Source organism: Lycium ferocissimum, chromosome 8 (assembly GCF_029784015.1).
Source record: "Lycium ferocissimum isolate CSIRO_LF1 chromosome 8, AGI_CSIRO_Lferr_CH_V1, whole genome shotgun sequence".
Taxonomy (NCBI): domain Eukaryota; kingdom Viridiplantae; phylum Streptophyta; class Magnoliopsida; order Solanales; family Solanaceae; genus Lycium; species Lycium ferocissimum.
Window position 1 is genome coordinate 47,576,080 of NC_081349.1, and position 22,456 is coordinate 47,598,535.

The window sequence follows — 22,456 nt, forward strand, 5'->3', positions numbered from 1 at the left end:
AGAAAATCAATTAAATAACTGTGTGGATCTTCACCTGGATCACCAGTGAAGATACAAGATTGTTGAATTGTTAGAATCAGGCCTGTCCTGATTTCAAAGTTGTTGGCTGTCACACCCCAATCCTGATGGGGCATGATGGGCACTCGACCCTTACTTAGAGCCGAGCGAACCCACTAGTTCTCGTTATACTCATAGTCTCATTGGGCCCTTAAAGCATGGAATGAAATGCATGATGAAAGTTTTTCAGAAAACATTCTTTCCGTCTTTATCAAATCAAGTAAGATCTGCAATCATATGAAATCAGTAAGGTAATGCATGATAATACATCGGCTTACGCAGCCGCTTGCAAAACCGACATACTATATACGTGACTCGTACGCAAAGTCTCTAACATAAATCATTATACCATGACATGGATACTCTGACTCGGCAACACTCCGGAAAGAAATGGAGCTCGCCAATCTAGCTGGAACATCTTCTAGCCATATCCTCTACTCGTCTGTATACACCTGCGTGGCATGAAACGCAGCGTCCACAAGAAGGGACGTCAGTACGAATAATGTACTGAGTATGTAAGGCATGAATAATAACGTAATATAGATATGAAAAGTAACAATGAGTAAGAGAGATAACCTGAACATCTGGATGCCTCATAAGGCGGATGTCATGCATGCTTAGCCTTTTTAAAAAAAAACATTTCGTACATATACATAGTAACATGCCCGGCCATAAAGGCTCGGTGTAAAAGTAACATGCCCGGCCATGAAGGCTCGATGTGATATATAAGTAGTATCATGCCCGACCATTTAAGGCTCGGTGTTATCATCATTAACCCGCGTCCAGGCCTCCCGCGTCCGGGGCAATATCATAACATGCCCACTGCAGGCACATCTACGTGCCTGCCCGGCCGACTATAGCGCGGCGCGGTGTGAGAAAATACATACATATATATATATATAAAGCATGCATAAGAGCCCAGTCAAAAGCCACAACTGTATCGGAGTGACGTAAGGTCGGTAGCCTCCGAATATATTATGGAATACTCATCGTCGCTTTGTCTCACCTTGAAGGAACAATTATTATAAGGTGAGACCAATAACAATGAATAAAGTTAAGAAAAGTCAAAAGATAGCTCAATATTCTCATATCGTCATTGAAATCATAAGTTTGGAACCTTTGAAGATAAAATCGTTCTCATGATAGTCATCATAATAATATATAGCTCGTGTACATGGAAATCTCTCGTGAATAAAATTATCTCATAACAACATGAAATCCGTATGCCTTGGAGCTTGGATAAATAAATCCCTTATGATCATCATCATGGTTATCATATAAGAAATTATTCAACTCTACCATCATAGAAACTTTAAAAGTCATGAATCTCTAACATTCTTGGAAATGAGAGTTTTCATGGAATTCAAGCATAGTTTGGTAAGAAAAGAATCATGCCTTTGGGAGCTCAATAACCTCATAAGGATCGCGAGATTCGTGGATTTCTAGCATTTGCGGAAACAATGATATTATGGTACGACATAAAGGTTTATAACGAAAGGATCATGCCTTTAGAAAGAAGGGGACTAGCCTTAACATACCTGGAAGATAATTCTCGACTTCCAACTTACTTCCTGTCTTGCAACTCTCTTAAGAATTATTCGTAGCTTCGTAATCTGCATATGGAACCATTCATAATATCGTTAGGATCATCGTTATACGCTCGTCTTAAACACTTAATGAAAGCCCTTTTTAAATTCTGTCGAAATTCGAAAAGATTTCCCCCGTTTACGTGCCTAGCCCGAAATTCTAATTCAACAACCAACAACATCAACAACAAAACCAATAGCAATAACATCATTTCCCATACCAACATATGCCATAAAATAGCCCACACACTGTTTTCTAAATTTTCCAACCAACCAACTTGGGGATACGACTAATTAATAACTTTATTTCCGTAAGGAAGTCGAAATTAATACTAACAACATCAATAGCACCATCCTCAACATCGTACAAGACAAATATATGTATTTTCATCCAAATTTCTCTTCAACCCTCAATCCATAAATCAACAACATCAACACAACACACCATAACCACTATTCTTGAAATTATTCCTTAATTCATATTGATAGAGAAAGAGATTTAACAATTCATACCTTATTTTTATGAAAGTAGCAAAATCTTCATCATTTTCTTGTCCCCAAGATAACTCCAACACCAAACGAAATTATAATCGCGACTACGGGTTGCCCGGACCTCGATTGATACTTCGTTACTTGAAATTTCACTCAAAATCCTCAATTTTTGTGATGTATAATGCTCCCTTTGTTGCTGAATTTTTTGGAAATTTTTGGAAGTTTTTTGGATGAAAAAGTGAGATTTTAACCCTTTATATAGGGGCTGAGGCGGCGTCACTGTAGCGGCGTAATGTAGCGCACTTCGTAGCGCCCCCGTTGCGCTTCGTTGCGCTTTGTTTCTGCTTCATCAGCTCAGTTTGTAACGTCTATAATTCTCTACTCCAATGTCCTATCTATGAGCGGTTTATTGCATCACAAACTAGACTCGACGAGCTTCATTTTAGGCTTTGGTTTCACCTTAAAACTCCTATTATACTAGGAGATATGCGCCTCCAAAGTTGACTAAAAATCCGTCCAACATTTCTCAAATTTTCGTCGAACTTATTTTCTCTTCAATTTATTTGACCTCGAAATATTTCGGAACTCTCCATATGTGATATTTATCAACTATTATACTAATAATGGCCATGTTCTCGGGTTCCAAAATACTCTTTTCCCGATTACGACTTACGAGATCGTAATTCAGCCTTTTTCTTCGTTGTTACGTACTTTCCATGGCTTGTGCCTTTCAAAACATCATGGGACGTCTCCGACACTCCATTACTACGGTGAGGTACATGTCATACTCATGTTCTGAAAATGCGGGGTATAACATTGGCTGCCACCAGAGGGTTCCTAATGCTGGATTCACAATTGAAGCGATCTTGTCTAGCATAATCCCTTAGGATTCCGTTTGCTGGTCTTGGCACCACTTCATCAAACTGATCTTCTACATGGACTTGTGGTGGGATATCCGGTGCATTAATGTTATCTTCTAATTGGTGCTCCATTTTATCACAAGTTATGCTTTGAGACGACGTTTGTTCTTTCCTGCGTAAACGAAAAGATTTCAATTTCAGGATCGTAACTGACCAACTCTTTTGTAGAAGAGCGGGTCATAAACTTCCTAAAAATTTTAGAACTAGAGAAATAGTTCCTAAAGTAGCAATAGTAGTAGTACATATATTTATATATTTAAAATAGGCAAACAAAAAATAGAAAATAGAAAATTTACTAGGATGATAAAAGTAGTTGGCAAGGGAAATAATAAGATACTATTACCCTTAGATAATAATAGTTACTATGTTAATACTAGTAAAAAAAAAAAGGTAACTAATGAGATAGTTACTGAATGTTCACTACAAAAAAAAAAAAAAAATATATATATATATATATATATATATATATATATATATATATATATATATATATCCCTTAGTTGCTTTACGTTTAAGAACTAAAGGGAGAGAAAGAGGTAAGACTTATGTGTTATTAAAATAGTAACAGTAGTAGTAATAAAAACAGAAATAATAATAATAATAATAATAATAATAATAATAATAATAATAATAATAATAATAATAAGTTCTCAAATTAGTAACAAAATATTTAATCTGAAGTAGATGTATGCCAATCCCGGGCAACAGTGCCAATTTGACGAAGCTAATTTGTATAAGGTTTTATGCTCGTTCTTTGCCAAATTCTAGTATAGTTTATGATATCGTCCCACAGAGATTGGAACCACCTATGCTACAGATTTGTAATATCTTTACTACTGTTTGAGAGAATCAAACTAATGAAGGGTAAGTTATGTTTTTTTTTTAAATGAAAGTTACTTGGATTAAAAACAAACTACTTCCGGTGCAATTGTATTTAGAAAGTGTTGGGAATCGTTGAATTCACTTAATATATTATTATTATTATTATTATAAAATCTCAGCTTTCTACGTGCATTTCTCTCTAAAGAATAATTGCTTATTGCTAATACAATTATATTTTCACACTAAGAAATACATAATTAATTAACACTCCGTGAGGTTATGTTATTTAGTTGGTTTAAAACTTGTGACGATTAAATGAAAATATTCTCTTGCCTGAATTGTGCTAAATAGTAAAAAATTCGTGAGAATATTTTTACTTTGAACCAATAATCTTGTCTACAACAATTCCTCCGTGAGAATTAAAATCGAGGCAAGCAAGATTATGGGCTTGGAATAATATGTTAATAAAAATTACTATCACTCTGCTATTTTATTCATCTGTTATATATATATTAATTTTGCTCCATGAGAATTACAAGATTAATATAATGATAACTTAGAAATAAAATATATAGACGTGATAACAATGAATATAAAACCATCATTCCAACACATTATGAAATGTAGATGAAAGGTGCAGGCCAAGAATGTAAACAACCGAAATAGTATTATAAAATATATCAAGTTTCATGACTATCCCAACAAAATAAAAAATTACTCCATGCTGGAGTTAATATTGATAATGGAAATGTTCATGTCCATTAAATAAGAAAGTAGAAAGAAATACTCAAGAAGAATAATTTCTCCTACTTAATTAAGATCAAGAACTAGAGTAATTCCAGTCTTGAAAAATTATTTTGAACTGAAAAGAAAATTACTCTCTAGAATGATTCAAAAGCCAAGTCCTTTACTTTTCCTCCAGAATTTGACAACATTTTATAGCCATAAGGTGACTTTGTCATAACCATTTTGCTTGTTGGTAACGGTTTTGGTATGACAACATGTTATGACTTCTCGTAACCGTTTTGCTTGTTGGTAACGGTTTTGGCATGACAACATGTTATGAATTCTTGATTTTGTTGTAGAATTCTTCCGTATTCTTTCAATGTCACTCTTGCTCCTTTTTTTTCTCGCTTTGTTGTGTTTTTCTGTGATATTTTACTTGACCCTGTACTAATTCTTTCCTGCAATATTTTGTTAAAAATATGGAAAAATAATGATAATTTTTATTGTTTTTGTAAGAATAATTATATGTTAATAATCCAACAAAATATACTTATCAGCAAGCCTCTGGCTTCAAAGCGATTTCGGACCGACTACGGTGCAAATCGTTTAGCTCGGTCGCTCCCCAAGGTTCCACATCACTTCTAAACACTTGCACTAGCGGTTGGAAGTTTGGAGTTTGCACAAACACAATTGCCCGTAAAATTGAAAGGAAAAGAAGAGAACTTTTAAGAAAAGAAAAGATGATTTTTCTGTGTCATATATTTACCACTGACACAACTTATAATAGGATATGGCAAAAGCTGTTACAAAGAGAAGACTAATGGAGACTAATGAACATTAATAGAATTAAAGGATCATTATTCCATATGCTACAAAATTCATTTGGTAGAATTAATGGATCATTATTCCATATGTTACAGAATTCATTTGGAAGGAATGAATATGTTCATATTCTTGTAACGTTTTTATATTCTTTGCATTACACAAAAGCAAAAAAGGTAGGATTAATTTCAATCAGATGCAATTAACATGATGACGAGGGGTTTATATATATTGTGAAAGGTAACACTGGAAACAAGTTTCTCGAGTTGGGACCATGTTAAAGGCGCCTTAAAGAATTTGATACCAACATGGACTTGACGAGTAGTGGCGGCGGTATAATTTTCTCGCCAATCTATATATAATATAAAGCTAGGGATAAACAATCCTATGTGGCAGCTCTCTATGGCCTCTATTGACATTTATCTTTTTTCTCCTTTTTTTTTTTTTGACAATTTTGCCTTCATTTCTCTACATAATTTACTAAATAAATGAATTAAGAAAAGCCCTAAATAAGCTATTGAAATAACAAAAGCCTTAAATAAGCTTTGCCGTTTAACCGTCTGTGATCCCACGTACAACTAATTAATCCCAATTCCCAAGTAACCCTCTGTTGATCCACATAACAGCAATATTTACTCATAATAATCAACGTAAAGCCATTTTTTTTCTTGATAATTAATTAGAAACTGATAATTACAATAAATTTCATTCCTCCTTTTGATACTCTATTACGTGACCTATATATCTTCTTATTCTTCTTCTCTTTTTGGGTAAGCTATTCCCCTTGTGTTGTTCATTTTTGGCTGTGCATTAGGACTATTTAAAAAAAAAAAAAAATTGTGGATGATTTTATTTGTCGTAATTCTCATTCAGTAAATTAATTTTTAGTATTTCTTTACAATTCTTATTCATAGTCTATCGATTTTTGTGATGTATTTTCTTGTAGGGATAAAGAAGAGGAGGGAGGAGGAGAAGACCAAATGGTGGACAAATGAAAAAGAAGACTAGAAAATGACCAGTGGCGGAGGCAGGATTTCGATTCAGGGGGTTCAAAAAATAAAATAAGCATGCTTGTGTTGGCAAATGAGCGGGTCGGATCAGGAATAACTTAAATACATAAAGTATACTTAACGAAGCACATAGCAATGGAAATTCAAAAAGCAACTAACTTGCATGAGAGAACCTTAATAGTCCAATAATATATAAAATTTGGAATATAAGTAATACCTTGCAGACTTTTATCTAAATCACGCAAAGAAGGCATACGTCCTCCGTAAATGGTTCGGAAGAGCTTCTATATACGAGGCAATGTCATCAATGTAGCAAATTGTTAGAAATCAAAACGTAACTACACATAGGAACTAATTCCTATATAATAAATCAAGCATCACTCTTGCACGTACAATACTAAAAATCATGCTCGAAGCTAGAATAGTGTTGTCAAAGGCACCGCGAGGCGTACATAAACCTCGAAGCTGGGTGAAGGCACCTCCGCTCATGATGAAGAAAAATATCACAATAAAATGCCACAATATAGGTAATAAACTAAGCAAAAGCTAATAAAGTAAGAAGTTTCCATTAACAAAGGCAACTTGAAGATGCCATATTACAAAAGTAAAAGCTTGGGAGCTTTTGAAGCAAAAACAAAGTAATTAAGTTAGACTACACAAGCAAGAACCATGGAGTTTTACAATTGTACTCTACAAGGTTTCATATCTTGAAATGTATTAATAATAGCATCATTAGAAACATCATCAAATACATCTTTTTCTAGATAAGGCACCAAACAACCGCTAAAAAAATCATCACTCATTTGACTCCGCAAGTAATTCTTGGTAAATTTCATTGCCGAAGAAGCTCTTTCAGCGGATGCAAAGTGGCAACCGAAGCAAAGCAAGTTTCACTAAGCGGAATACAAGAGGATAATTTGAATGCTTCTTTGTCTGAACTAATTTTTTCGAAAGATCACAAAGCCCTTTTAGATTGGAGAACCTTTCATCAACATCACGAACATCAATAATGTAACTTGCAAGTTGATTCTCAAGAGAACCCATATTGAATTCATTAAACTCATCAGGATATAATTTAGCCATTTTCATTATTTTCCTGATATCAAAACTTGAAAACAAGTCAATTGGATTCAAACAAGAAATTCCATGAAGCAAATCAGTCGTCGCTTCGCCAAAACGATCTTTAAGTTCTTGAAGTTGCCAATCAATAATATTGCAAAATACCTCAACACGATAATGATGAGAGACTTTATTGTCACCAAGTCTCCTTCGTGATCTTAAAGAGCTAACATATGGCTCCTCAAAGTTATGTACCAAAATTTCATGCTTGATACAAAACAAAGACACCCTAGCAATAAGAGAATCCCATTCTTCATCCCTATATGCTTGCAACCTTATTTTTGCTACTTCAACAAGTAACATGGCATTTGTCAAATCTTGCTCCTTTTTTTGTAAGCATTTATTAAGCTCATTTGTGATTGCTAAAACATCACTCATCAAATGCAACATGAAGGCAACCTCATATGTTCGACAAGCTTCAAGATATCCCATTGCCTTGGCTCTTTCATCCAATAATCGTGCATCAAGAACAAGTGATTCAAGAACATTAAGAATAGAGCCAAACATAAGAATAAAATTGTTGAAAGATTTAAAATGAGATCCCCAATGCGTATCACAAGCTCTTGAAACACCAAGTTCTTGATTCAAGCCACTACCGGTTGTAAGCTCACCCAAATCTAATGCCTCTTGAATTCTTTCTTTTTGAGAATCTCGAAATTCATCCATACGCTTAAAAGAAGATCCCAATACATTCAAAATATTTGAAACCAACACTACAAGTTTTCCCACTTCAACACATTTTTTCGAGACCGCAACAAGAGTTAGTTGAAGTTGATGAGCAAAACAATGAATGGAATGGGCTGATCTACTTTCTTGCCTAATCAACATTTTAAGGCAATTGATCTCACCTTGCATATTGCTTGCCCCATCGTAACATTGTCCATGCACATATGATAGACTTAAGGAATGTTGAGCAAGTAAATTAACAATTGCCCTCTTTAGAGATAAAGCACTAGTATCTTGAACATGAACAATGTCAAGAAGCCGCTCCATCACAAATCCATTTCTATCAATATATCGTAAGACAATAGCCATTTGCTCCTTGCGTGACACATCAAAAGACTCATCAACTAGTAAAGAAAAGTAGTCACCATTTAATTCCTCAAGAATAGCTTTAATTGTTTCTATCTTACAAGCACTCACAATATCTTTTTGAATCATTGGAGAAGTCATTTGATCATTTTGAGGAGCATGTTCCAGTACATAATCACGAATATTATCACACTTTTTCGCATACCATGATAGAATTTGAAGAAAATTACCCCTACTAAGTGATGATTTAGATTTATCACCTCGAAATGCCAATCCTTGAGTTATAAGAAATCTTACTACATCAACGGAAGCACTTAAGCGGACCAAATACGCATGCTTAAATTGACTAAATTGCATCTCAAGTGCAAAATGAATTGACTGTTGTACCCGCAATAAATCTTGACATTTCTTTTTTGGTTATGTGGGCTGTTCGGTAGACCAATATGTTTTCCAAGATTCTTCTTTTTCTGCCAACTCTTAAACCCAACAGTTGAAAATATTTCACCCCCACCTTGATTGGTGTTGTAGCCTTTAAATAGATAACAATACAAACAATAGACTGCATCTTTACTAACACTATACTCCAACCAATCATGATATACATCATCAAACCATTCAGAATTAAAACGGCGCATTGATCCAGAAATATTCGTTTGAGGATACTCATGCTGAAGCAACCGAGGTTGACAAGGACCATTAATAAGGTATGCTCTTCTAATAACATCACGATGATTTGGATGATAGTCCAAGATTGGGGTTCTTTCACCCGGATCATAATTTAAAGTACTCAAATCAAATTCTTGAGAAGAAGGTAATGGTACTTCTGAATGGTTGGCATTTGCTTCCCGGTTAGGTTGACTAGAAGAAGCTACACTTGATTTCGGTACTTTCGTAAAATAGTTCTTCACTGAACGTTGAGACTGAATCGTAAAAAATAAGAATTTTGTTAGAACTTAAAAGAAATAAACAGTTCTGTAGACAATTTTACTCATTTAGTTCCTTCTTCCTAGAATAAATTGTTCTTCCTAAAATAAGTAATTTAAACACAGCAAGAAATCTAAATCTCTACACAGTACACTAATTAATTATACATGAAACTAAACTGAGTCATTATAATATTTCCCAAAATGATTAACTGATTAGTAGAATGACATTTTCAACTATCATATCTCCAAATACAAAAAATATTTCATGGGTATAATCTAAAAAGCAAGAGAGAAAATTTTGCAACTAATCAATTCTCAGTCACTCCGGCAAATTTGAAGCAATCGAGCTAAACTTTATAGCAAATATACAAAATTACAACAACATACCCAGTATTTTATTCTCACAAGTGGGGTATGAACTATGAAGAGGGTAAGCAATAAAGCAAATATATAGAATTTTAGAAAAGATTAAAAAAAAAATGGAGAAAAGAGGGAACTAAGAACTTACCAAAGAAGCCATGAACGGAGACCAGAGAGATGACCGACGTTAAGGAGAGGACGATGTCGACAGCCAGCAATGGCTAAATCAGCAAACAAAACTGAGCGAAAAAAAAAAAAAAAGAAAAAAAAGAAAGGTGACAGTGGCGGATGAGAACTGAAAAGAGAAAGAAAACTTTTGATTTGTTTAATATTTGACTTATTTAGGGATTTGAATCCCATTAGTCTTGTCCTCTACAAAACTACGTCGTTTTGTCCATTTATTTTAAGTAAATATAATGTTACTAAACTACGTCGTTTTGTTTAATGAAACAGCTGAAATAAAATGTTCAGAAAATATTGCAAGCGGGGTTGCTGGGGTTCGAACCCGTGTGCATTGGGCAACTCTGAACCCCCTGTGCCACTGCGCTGCGCCTTTCATTCGTATTGAGGGGGTTCAATATTAAATATATACACATAAAATAAAAATTTGGCCTTATATAAACAGTGTAATTTTTCGACTGAGGGGGTTCGGATGAACACCCTGGGATATACGTAGATCCGCCCCTGAAAATGACTATGGGGAAATAATATCCACAAGTAGTGTTCTTCATATTTGACTTTGCGAAAAAAGTTATTTCACATCTTCTTTGGACCACATGCAAGGTATGTAATTTTCTTATAATTTGAATAGTTAGATGACTTAATTTTATTCATACTAATTGTTTATTTGTTTTTTTTTATTTGTTCATTGTTTTCGCTCCGTAACTAATTCCTCTTTCTTTGTTTGTTTTTCATTATTTTAGTAGGTGATTATTGGAGATGTGATAAACTGTCAAATAATACGACCGTTAGAATTGTCTACAGAAATTAGTTGGATTTCTCTGATTGCTATTATTTTTGCATGCTAAATGGTTTGGTTTTAGTATTAACATATCGTGTCCGTAAAATTAAATTCCCTTTTACGAATATACTACTAAAACTGAATTGAATATTTTTATCTGTATGGCTGTTATAGCTATAAAATGAATTCTTCAAAATTTTAGTTATAATTTTACCATTTTTAGTACTCTTTAAAATTTATACAAAAGTTACATAACTTTCATTGGTAAAGTATATTAAGTTGTATTTTACATAAAAGTATATGCTTCAAATAACACAGTGTATGAATTAGCTAATAGTTCGACATTAAACGAAAGTCGGCCCTTTTTATCATAAAAAAAAAAGTTAATATAAAAATTTATTATTGGGAACTAACAGTCATTTCAAATTCAAATTCACTGATATATCAACTGTTTGCTTTCACTAGTAAAGTCCAACAAATGGATGTTGCCATTTTTTTTTTTAATAAATTTCAAAAGTTTCTACTAAAGAAAAAGTTGTACTATTAAAGAGCTCAAGTTTAAAGCATAATTAAAATGCTTCAGCCCACATGTTAACAAATAATCGAGGCAAATCCACCTTTTTAGATATTCTATATATTAATGTTAGCACCCTTATAAGTTTAAATAGTTTGTGTATACACATACACATATGAATGAAAACATTTTCTTATTTTATATTTTAAACATGTATTACGTCGTTTACAGAGAATTAAATAAATCAGATTATCTCTTAGGCTTGCCTTACAGTTTTTCATTACTTTTTCTAACTTCCATTCAAGTTGACATTAAATGAGTTTCAAATTCGATTATAATGTTTCTCAATATTCTTTCAGTTAAATGTCACTCAATATTCTTTTAGTTAAAAGATTATGTATAGATTATTTAAAGAATCATGAAAAGATGTTTCATTAAAAAATATTGAACATTAATATCTATTCATATTTATATCTTTTTTATAGCCGTGTGTAGCGCGGGCAAGCACACTAATTAGATATAACGTAGGTCAATCTGTGGTTATGCTATAGCTAAACTCAAAGTAACCGCCGGCAATAGCAAAATACATGATATACTACTCAGGCTTAATCATTACTGTTGGAGAAAATTTTGTCTTTTTGCACATGATCATGCAAAAGTGAGAAGTTTTGGCGAAATTAAAAGTTTAAAGTCGATCATCCATATTTGTAATAAAATATATGTGATTGATAGAGTAGTTCCAAAGAGAAGTATTTCAAGTAGCAGGCATGCATTACAAATGAATGGCATGAGCTACGTTTTTAAAGTCGACTCAATATTCAAATTCGACATCTTAATGATACTTCAAGTCTCGTCTTTCGTTTCGACAAGTTCACATCCCGACAAACCTTGAAGTAGGGGCATTTGTGGACAATGAAATTTTATTGAATTTAAATTCATAAGAAATTGGGATAACATTCAAGATTAGTCCAAATAAATAAATTATGGACTAATAAAATTGGGTTAATGAAAAAGTCCAAATGTGTTGGGCTAGCCCATTTAATTGGGCTGCAAATGATGAGCGCACTTTGCCAAGCCCAAGATAACATCTTATTCTAGAGCCCAATTTGATGCCACATGTCAAATGACGTGGCACGCCAAGTCAAACGAAGGAGCCAATAGGATCACGCCATATGCCAGAATGATGCAAAAGATGCCTAGTCAAATCAAAGGCAAATGAAGATGTGCCGTGTGTACAAGTAACATGTTCCGACCAATCAAATATCGCCATATCAATTTAAATTTGATTGGCCGAAAGGAGTCCTTCCTTATCTCAACTCCTCCATCCTACAACTATAAATAGGGGCCTCATAATTCAGAAAAGGGACCAGAATTCTTAACAAGAAGCCAGAGGGAGCTCGTGGATCAAACGCTACAAGTTTTCTACAAGCTGCAAGCAGTCAAGTACTCCTCTACAAGTTTCAATTACCCGAAGATCAAGAACGAAAGGCAAATCAAATAGCAAGGCGTTCAACATCAAAGTCAACGAAGGCAAATTAAATACCAAGGCGTTCAAGATCAAATTCACCTGTTCGTTTGAGAATTATTGTTCGTCGCGGTCATCAAATCAATTCAAGTCAAAATCATGACTACCAAATTCAAGATCAAGCTCAAAGGCCCTTGAATTCAAGTACAAGTCAAAATCAAATCCATCAAATTTAAGATCAAGCTCAAAAGCCCTTCAATTTATAATTGTAAAGAAGAATCAGAGGAATCATAGAGATTGTAACACTCATAGTTGAAATCAAATAATATGATTGTTGCGATATTTTCCTGTCTTGATTATTATTTTCTTGATGCGAATTTTATTGTCTACAATATTATCACCTGATTAAAAAAAAGCTCTTAGACAACCTTCAAGGGAAAGCTATTGAATTCCCTTTTGCTGAAAGTTTGGACAAGAATCTTCATCAATTAAAGCCTTATATTATCACTAAGAGACTGAAATTTACAAAACAACCTACAATCGTAGAGTTCTTACTTCAAACTTAAAATATTAAAACTTTTAATTAATATTATCAGGGTCGGCCTAATAATTCAATGCCGTAACCGTTAGTTTAAGCCTTTAAATCGTCGAAGGGGAGGATCAAATTGATACCTAATAGCGCAAAAGTGCCAATGCATGAATAGCTATTCCTGCACTTTACGTTTTGCTATTTACTAGCCTCTCAAGAGTTCCTCCAAAGTCTCGTAAGAACCTCCCAAATTAATGCCAATGCGTGAATGACAATATAATTGAAGTATAGTTTTACAATAAGATACCCAAGCTTTAGCAGTAGAAACATATACGAGCATCTACACTTTTTACATGTACACTCCTGTTGATCACATCCGTGTACAAATTAAGAATTCAGTGAAATTTAGAAGACAATATGGTATACTAACAAGAGTTTATTTTTTGGGTATACTATAATAGAATTTATAGGCGACGGCCACCGGTACCACTCTCCCTGTTGCAATTGAAGTAAACAGCAGCAACAGGCATACCAAGATTGTGAAACCTTGCAAAGTCTCTTGTGTTAAAATTGTGTCGAGAATCAATAATATCGGGAGCACTGATAGCTTCTCGACACAATTGCCGAAACAGCACGAAAATATAGCGATGAATTCCCATTGAAGGCCGTGGGCTCTCGTAGCATACAACTTCATTGCCTGTATATATAGTGCAGAAAATAAATGAGAAAGTTACACATTTAGCCGCTTGCCAAACATAATTACAAGCGCTAGCTAGTCATATATACAAAATATATATATATATATATATATAGACACACTAGTTATGTATAAAGTATAGCGATTGAATTCCCATTGAAGGCCGAGGCCTCTCGTAACGTACAACTTCATTCCCTCTATAGTGCAGTAAATAAACCAATTTTAACAAGGATTTTCGTTAAGGTTTGTATGAATGCATATGCACAAATAATTGTTTTTTTGGTAGGTTCGTCTCCCCATTTCTTGGTTAAATCAAAACTTGTGTATAATAAATTTTTAGTCCAAGGAATACATGCTTAGATCTTTTAATCATCGCAGTTGAGAGAATGTGTTGTTATTTACTTATATGATCTTGGGCAATCATCACTTCATAAGTAAACGAGACAACATTCTTTCATTCTTCAGCTAATGTGGTACAATCTACATCCCACACACATCCCGGCTTGGTTAGCTGAGCGTGAACAACATAATATGTGGCTCATTTTTATCTAAGTATTACGAAAGTCATTAATTAAACTATTTTTTGAAAAAGAAAATCGCTTAGCTTTACCTTATTAAGTATCACGAAAGTCACAAAACTATTTTTTATAACCAAAAGTCGTTCTATGTTGCGTAAGTATCACATAAAGTCATTAAAATGAGATTAAAAAGATATTTTATATGATGTGTAAGCAAAGTTTGAATGATCGTTTTGTTACAAAAAAAAGTTGTTTGGTGACTTTTGTGATTCTTAGACAAAGTTGAACCAAAAGTAGTTTGGTGACATTTGTGAGACTCGAACAAACTTACGTATCGAGAGAATGAAATTTAATTACACAATGAGGATATTCAGATTTTTTGATGTGCTTTCCACTATGGGTATAAATTGAGAAGTCCTCAATAGTTCAAAGGCATTGAAGAATAAAAGGTGTAGGTGATGTGGTCATTTGTGCTACTTCCGACTCCTATTTCTTCTCACATGTCAATAAGCAAGCAAGTTGGATGCTGTCTCTTAACGAGGTAGGACTCTATTGCAAGTCTTGATGTTGACTGAATAAAAAAGGTATATCCATTTGGGAGAATTTGTAAAGATCCCACACAAATGTCAAGGAATTGCTAAGACTAAGGTAATATTCTATCAAAATTTTATAGGTTATAATCATCTATGGATGCGGTGAAAAGGAAATGATTCCTCCACCCTTAATCAGAGATTTCGGGTCCAAGCCTTAAAAATGAAAAAAATTCTGATAGAAAACGCTTCCCCTTTTAATAAATCTTATGCGGCACGATTCGAATTGAATTCTCTTGACACATGAGAAGAGTCTAGTCATGTGGTTGCAAATAGGGTTAAAAAATAATTGCTTTAGGTCACTATTAATTTAATAGGTGTGACACTTTAGTATTTTGTTGAATTGTACGTATTGTATGAATTCCTTGCTCGGTCATTGGCTAAGGTTGAGCCATTAAGGAATATAAGATTGCGTTCAGGTTTGAGAAATGACATTGAATTGATTATACACTTTAAGAAAGTTATTTAGCCTTGAAGAGATTATGGACTACCTAAAGTCTGCCCCCGCAGTAACTGACCATGATCTTTTATGTAAGAACACTTACCAAAGTTAACCCCTGTAGTTCCTGGGATATCTGTGACCAGCCTACCAAAAAAGAAGGTGTTAGCGTTATATAATTAAAAAATAAATAAAAGAAAGAGGGTTGGTGTTGCGGAGGGGGGGGGGGGGGGATGATATGTGTGTGTTTAGTGTTATCTTTGTTCAAAGCAATAATTTACTAAAATCAGTTTCTGTTCAAGAACCCAAAAATAGAAAAAACGTTAAGAATAGAAATGTAGAAGAATTAGAATATTTCCGAGCCCACAAGTTTCTTGTGTGTCCTTAAGAAAACAAAACTCCGTCACAGTTGTCAAGGTTAATGGATTAATTCCTCCTAGGATAGAGCGGAAAACTATTCTGCAATAGGGGCAATGCAAATTGCAGAACTTCAGCGAACTCAAATGGAGGCAAAGAAATCATACGACACTTACGTTTTGTTTGAAAACGAAAGCGATGCACAAAGAAAGAAGAAGAGGAATTTCAAAATTTCAGATTTTCAGTGTTTTTATGCTTCAATTAATTAAAAATCTGAAGCAAAACTTATATAGCCAACTTATAGGTGTTATAAAAAGGGGGACTTTGGGGTTCCCCGGTTCAGCTAGGTCCATAGTTCCGGAATTTATACGCGAATCAAGATCGATAAAAGGAAGTTTTACAATCACCGACTCAAACCCATTGTCGAATCCTACTCGGCGAATATGGAGGTACTTATGGCAAAACGGGCCAATCTGTCTTTCACAATAAAGTGATAAACAGAATCGCCATGAAACGACTTATTAGTAGATTAATAGAGCACTTCGAATGGCATATACATCACATATCCCGGATCAAGTAAAAACTCGGGGTTCCAACAAGCTACTTCGCTATATCCATTTCATTAGGAATTGATGATCTTTTAACAATACCTTCTAAGGATGGCTAGTTCAAGATGCCGAACAACAAAGTTTGATTTTGGAAAAACAAGATCATTATGGGAATGTACACGCGGTAGAAAAATTACGTCAATCCATTGAAATATGGTATGCTACAAGTGAATATTTGTGACAAGAAATGAATCCTAATTTTAGGATGACTGGCCCCTTTAATCCAGTTCATATAATGTCTTTCTCAGGAGCTAGAGGAAATGCGCGGGCGAATATTTACTCTTTCAATCCCTATTTCATTTGTAGGGTTAACTCGTGACTTCTCAGATCTCAGAATACATGAATTATATGAAAGAGTGAAAAAGTGCTTTCGTTGTTGTGGAATAAGAAGCCTTCTTATTTTAATGCATGTATTTAATTTATTCGGGGCTATTAGAGCGGGATCCACTTTTTGGGGAATATGAGTCGAAGCAATAACAAGACTATTTCTAGTGGAACATCTTTCACAATCCCTGGAGAGAGAGTTCACCAAGAGACCGAGGGCTAAGTAATTCGACTCATTCACATCAAGATCATGAATGTTTGGAATCCATATTATGCAAGGAGACATTGCTTTTGCTAATTCGAATTGAAGGGTGATATAAAATAGGTCTATTTCCGACATCATATCCATAGTTAGCGCATTCATCATAGTTAGAAGCTCCAGCTCCGTATCAAGTTCACGATCAATATCGTTACTAGCATCAATATCGTCACTATCATCAATATCGTCACTATCATCAATATTGATCTCATCAAGAAGAAAACCTTTAGGCTTCTTATCCAGAACTTGTTCGAAATACCGTAATGAAAGGAACATAGGAGTTTGTCGCTAGGTATTTGACCAAATAGGATCGTCTAGTTCCTATAGAACCTATCACTAAAATACCCCTAGAGGGGGACAAGGCTAAGCAGAGCGAAAAGGGTTTTCCATGAGATGGGAAATGAAAATGATTTTCCCCACACGAAGTTTGTGAATAAGTGATTATTTGATAATGAGCAAGGAATATCCGTCTTTCTGCTAAATAGGATGGATTGAACTCATAATTCATTAGATGCTTTTAATGAATGTCAACTAAGTATCGTAAGTAAATTGCTCCCGGTTGTTCAATCATTTGATAACCGTAGTCATTCTTTGATAAATGATCACTATGAGTCGACTCAATAGAATTTGATCAATCCTATTTTCTCGTCGTTAAGGTGGAGAATCGAACCAAGAATTCTCTTTCTTCATCGCCTATCGAATCACTTGTTCGCGACCCAGATTCTATTTTATCATCAATCCAATCCCCATTCACGTTTTTCTTTTTCTTATCAATGAATAGATCTCTTTACTTGTATGACTTAGATGTCTCGTATTTCTCAAAAAAGTGATTCGATTGATGGGATTTGGTATGAGATTGATGATCTTGATGAGATTGATATTCCAATCTTTCTTCTTAGAACGTATTGATTTGACCTCATAAGCGGGACCAAGCATGTTGCCGCCGTGCGTAACCCCGTATTTCTTCTAGAGAATCTCCTAATTGTTCCAAAGCAACTAGAAAGAGATTCTTTAACCGTAAAGAATTCGGTTCGATGTAGGATACCTATCCGTGTTTTCGCAACTCAATCATAGATGATGGAATCATCAAAGATTTGACCTTTTCGAACTCGTCCGTAACTCACTAGAGGCCCGGAAACAAAGAAAAGATGTGTACGAATGAGATATCCAAAGAACAAGAAGAAGGAAAAGGATTGAATAGAGGAACTCCCGAGCATTTGGCGATCTATCTATATACGGATAGATAGATCGACCAGTGGATTCGCCCCTGAGATCTTTCTACAGATAGTGGGGGTATCCACCCCTATGGCCATGTTCTATTCGGAGGAATAAAATAAAAATAGTCTTTCGAAGAGATGGCTGAGTGGTTGGGTGTGGTAACTTTACAGAAATGTAAAGTCACATCCTTTGCTCCAGTGCCTTTTCGGGGAAATCACTTAATTTCCCGTTCACACCACACAAAACCCAACATTTTGTACTTTAGCTGTAGGAGACTAAACAATCAATTTTGGTTCTTTTTTGTGCTTCATCCGATGTTTGATATCCGTTGGGACCTGACTAATTTGAATTTGCGACGATAAATTTCACTTTATAAAATAAAACAATCTTTACCCTAAATAATTTCATTCTCAGAATTCGAATTTAATAACTGTAATTAATCTTGCTTTTCACGTTTCAAATAATCTCTGGAAGGCCCCACTGAAAAGGGTGCAAACTCTTTTTCTGTTTCGGTACTCATGAACGAATTAAGGTCAACGCACCTAGTTTTAGGTATGACTTCAAATATCATTTTGTTTTAATTTTTTAAAAATACATTTGCAGGTTAGGAAATATTCGCTCTTTTATCATGGTACCAAAGTAATTTTATGAACAATTTAACTTATATATTAATAGTGTAAGAAAATTTATATTATTAAATCACTCAAAAAATATTTCTAGATAATTTCCATAAATATCTATTTCAATAGAATTTTTTCTTATGTCAAGAGGATTCAACTACTTATATATAATTAAAAAAATTATTTTTACCCTACTTCATTGCACAACATAAAATTTCAAAAAGGAAATTCAATTGCTTCAACGTAACCTAGCTAAGCCGTGGTTGTTAGTGAATAAAAGTTAAGTTCATAAAAATATTAGAGAAAGAAGCTTGAATGTTGTTTCCACTATAATATTTTGGGTCGTCTATGTTATGTGCTCTTTTGATTTATTAGTGTGTGATGAGTGTCTGATAAACTTAATGAAGCTCGTAATGGAATAAAGGACCCATTAGATTTTCTTATTTGCAGTTAGGTCCTAATTCTAGTTCTTATATAAGCTCACGTCACCTTTTGTCTTCTCTATCAGCGATTGGTTTGAGAGAGATAAAAAGTATTTGATAGTTGTTCCTTTGACGCCGTCATCTTGAGGAAGAACTACAGGGAAGCAAAGTGAACTATCTGTATATGTAATATATAAGCTAGACTTACCAGTGTAGATACTCCCTCAGGGTTGGGTTGCTTGGGTTTGGAGCATCAGGATCCACCATAACCTTTCAAAAGAGAAGAATGTTCCAAATATCTTAAGAAATAATCCAAAATTAAGAAAATAAAGAACGAAATAACCTAGATACCATATTGTCTATCCAAATGTACTATATGACGTTGTTTGATTAGGCATATAGTATTTTAAAAAGAAAAAATAGCATTTCAAAAATATCGTCTAACTTGCCGTAGTATTAAATGTGCATGTCGTAACATTTTTATCACTAGAAACAGGAGGTTATACTAATGTGGGGATCTTTGTTTCCACAGTGGAGTCCACAACTTCAAATAAAAGCCATGAAACAAGGACTTAGTTGGTAAATTAAAATTAGAACTAGTTATAGTTTGAATAATTGGAAGCCTTTGTACAATTTGCTTATGATCACCATGAAGCTACTCAAAATCAATATTGGCAAAAAAGTCAACGATTACGTGAATTGCTTAATTAAACAATTTCTATCAGTTTTAACATGAAAGTTTAAAGTTAAAGAGTTTTAAATATAAAAAAGATATGTCATTGTTTCTCGACATGATTAAAAGCAGAAAATTTAAGTGTCACATAAAATGAAACAGATGGAATACGAGGATTACCAGAGTGTAAAAAGTGTGAGGATCATTTCCTCCAATGTCAACCCTAGGCTGGTTGACAACTTGTGAAGGCCTCAAGGCACAGCCATTGTAAACCGCCATCCTATTGTTGTACAACACACTAAAGTCTTCACACCTTGTGAATGGATCCAACACATCCCCTATTACCCCTGAAACTATTAGAGGATCCCTTGTCATGTTTGTGGATTTTTTCCTTAATTAATCAGCTCAATTTGTTTCTTATAATATGAGCTGATGGTGTTCATGAGCAGAGGAGGAGCTAGCTATCTTTATATATACTACTACTCCTCATACTACATGCTAACTCTCTTTACCTTCATAGGAATCTAAACTTTTTGAAGCTTTTCCTTAATGGAAAACCATATATATTCTCATCAATTATTGTTGAACTGTCTAGGGAAGATTCTGTAGGTCCAATTAAATCTAATGCTTTCGGTTTGAACTATGTAAATGTATAAAAAAGAATAACATATACATTCATTCTATATCCTGAATTTGCCTCTATTTTCTGTGCGTGCTTGAATTCATATGAAAAGCAATTACTAATTTCTCGATGTAAAAGTTCACAAGCAATTAGAGAAGGTAAAATCTAGTCGCTAAAAGCACTTATAATGATCGGATAAGTAATGGCCATTAAAGGATTTTAACGACAGGAATGATAATTAGCGAAGGAAAATTTTGGTCGCTAAAAGGAAATATAACGACCAGATTTGTGTCGTTGCTAAAGAATATTTAACAACCGAATTAGATTTCCAATCTGGTCATTAATTTTAGCTCAAGGCTTCAAGCGACCGGCAACGACTGAATTTTTTTGATCGTTATTAATTTATAGCGATCAAATTTGGACTTATAAAGACTGAATTTTCCCCTGCTAAAAGTCTTTTTTCTTGTATTGTGCATAGCATTCATCTCACTTCCTTCCTTTCTCTTTTTATCCTCGTTTCGCTTTTACTAATTGTTTGAAGTTGCAGAATAGGAGGATCACTAAAACCATAACGTAACTCGAAAAGTTTACCAAAAACAAATTATGATTTATATGATATTATATATGCATGACGATTGTTTTGGTATCAAGAGGGACAACATTGCTTAGGCTTCTCTTTCTAGCTAGGTCACAAGGTTAAATGGTTCTCGGGGTTTGTCATATATTAGTAGTAACATTTTGTTTCAAACCAATTTAAATTGTCTTAAGTTATTCTCTATACTTCCTTTGTTCCAATTTATGTGGCACTGTTTGGATTTCGAGAGTGAAGTTTTTTAGTTTTGACCTTGAGTTCAGACATGATATCTTTGAATTTTTAAAACAAAATTTACATATTTGGAAACTATGTATATAAAGTACTATAAGTCATACTCCCTCCGTCCCAATTTATAATTTACACAAGGGTTGATCTATTTGGGAAGTCAAGCAACTATTTCTTTGACTCAATTTCAAACATAGATTCTTCGAGTATTTTATAATAAAATTTATATATTTGAAAACTACATAAAAAGCACTATAAGTCTTTATAATTTATAATTCACAATATATACAAAGAGTTGGAGAAAATCGTATTAAAAGAAAGAGCCGTTTTGAGTCCTCAAATAGGTCAACCCTCATATAAATTGGGACGAAAGGAATAATAATTGACAATTTAAAATATTTAAAAGATATATGAAAAGTTGCGATTAAAAAAATTCATTTGACTCTCTAAATCCGAAAGATGTCATGTAAATTGGACGGAGAGAGTAATAAAGTACAAGGAGGCCTGAGCACGCTTGACAAGAAAGAATAAAAGACTAAATATTTTCTTGTAGTATTCTTATTAGCTAGCTCTGGCCAGTAAGTGGTCTCGGTAGGTTCTTAATATATACAGTAACTTAATCAAATAATTGTGATCTCTAATTCTTAAACTTTTAGATTGGTGATCGCATGCAAGAGGTACATTCAGTATTTGAACGCATTATGGATTCAAATTTGAAATTCTACCACAACTTAATAAGATGTGTGGCTATCAAAAGTGACTTCACAATTTAAACATTCAAGTTCGGAATTGTACCATAATCTATTCAATTGATTGGGTTTCAAAGTCTATTATTTATACTTACTTAGTGAAAAGTATAATACATAAACATGAGTTGAGCCAAAATTTCTGAGTTCGGACGAATTGGAAACTTTAGGGCTACATACACATTTTGACCATGCAATTTAA

General features: G+C 33.9%; 3 protein-coding genes and 1 long non-coding RNA gene across 4 annotated transcripts; all 4 read right to left on the bottom strand.

Annotated features, from left to right (window-relative positions):
- Positions 1-384: 384 nt before the first annotated feature.
- On the bottom strand, positions 385-2,232 carry LOC132067019 (uncharacterized). Its single transcript, XR_009416987.1, has 3 exons — positions 2,157-2,232; positions 1,596-1,670; positions 385-509 (listed from the first exon to the last, which is right to left on the bottom strand). It is a non-coding gene; the product is annotated as an uncharacterized LOC132067019 (long non-coding RNA).
- A 5,055-nt stretch (positions 2,233-7,287) lies between these two features.
- Positions 7,288-8,727, bottom strand: LOC132066435 (uncharacterized). Its single transcript, XM_059459748.1, has one exon. It carries the CDS (start codon positions 8,725-8,727, stop codon positions 7,288-7,290), a length of 1,440 nt encoding a protein of 479 aa, XP_059315731.1.
- Positions 8,728-8,885: 158 nt separating this feature from the next.
- LOC132068666 (uncharacterized) lies at positions 8,886-10,156 on the bottom strand. Its single transcript, XM_059462333.1, has 2 exons — positions 10,021-10,156; positions 8,886-9,506 (listed from the first exon to the last, which is right to left on the bottom strand). Exons 1-2 carry the CDS (start codon positions 10,030-10,032, stop codon positions 8,901-8,903), a joined length of 618 nt encoding a protein of 205 aa, XP_059318316.1. The 5' UTR covers positions 10,033-10,156; the 3' UTR covers positions 8,886-8,900.
- A 3,417-nt stretch (positions 10,157-13,573) lies between these two features.
- On the bottom strand, positions 13,574-20,514 carry LOC132067020 (protein RICE FLOWERING LOCUS T 1-like). The gene is made up of 4 exons (XM_059460187.1): positions 20,247-20,514; positions 19,602-19,663; positions 15,692-15,732; positions 13,574-14,038 (listed from the first exon to the last, which is right to left on the bottom strand). Exons 1-4 carry the CDS (start codon positions 20,439-20,441, stop codon positions 13,806-13,808), a joined length of 531 nt encoding a protein of 176 aa, XP_059316170.1. The 5' UTR covers positions 20,442-20,514; the 3' UTR covers positions 13,574-13,805.
- Between the last annotated feature and the right edge of the window lie 1,942 nt (positions 20,515-22,456).

What these genes read in the sequence shown, in the direction of transcription:
- LOC132066435 (XM_059459748.1), bottom strand. Translation starts at nt 8,727, where the DNA reads ATGACTTCTCCAATGATTCAAAAAGATATTGTGAGTGCTTGTAAGATA.
- LOC132067020 (XM_059460187.1), bottom strand. Translation starts at nt 20,441, where the DNA reads ATGACAAGGGATCCTCTAATAGTTTCAGGGGTAATAGGGGATGTGTTG. An exon ending in CTGAGGGAGTATCTACACTG is followed by an intron (nt 15,733 to 19,601) that starts GTAAGTCTAGCT and finishes CTTTTTTGGTAG; the next exon opens with GCTGGTCACAGATATCCCAG. An exon ending in AACTACAGGGGTTAACTTTG is followed by an intron (nt 14,039 to 15,691) that starts GTAAGTGTTCTT and finishes CTATATATACAG; the next exon opens with GCAATGAAGTTGTATGCTAC.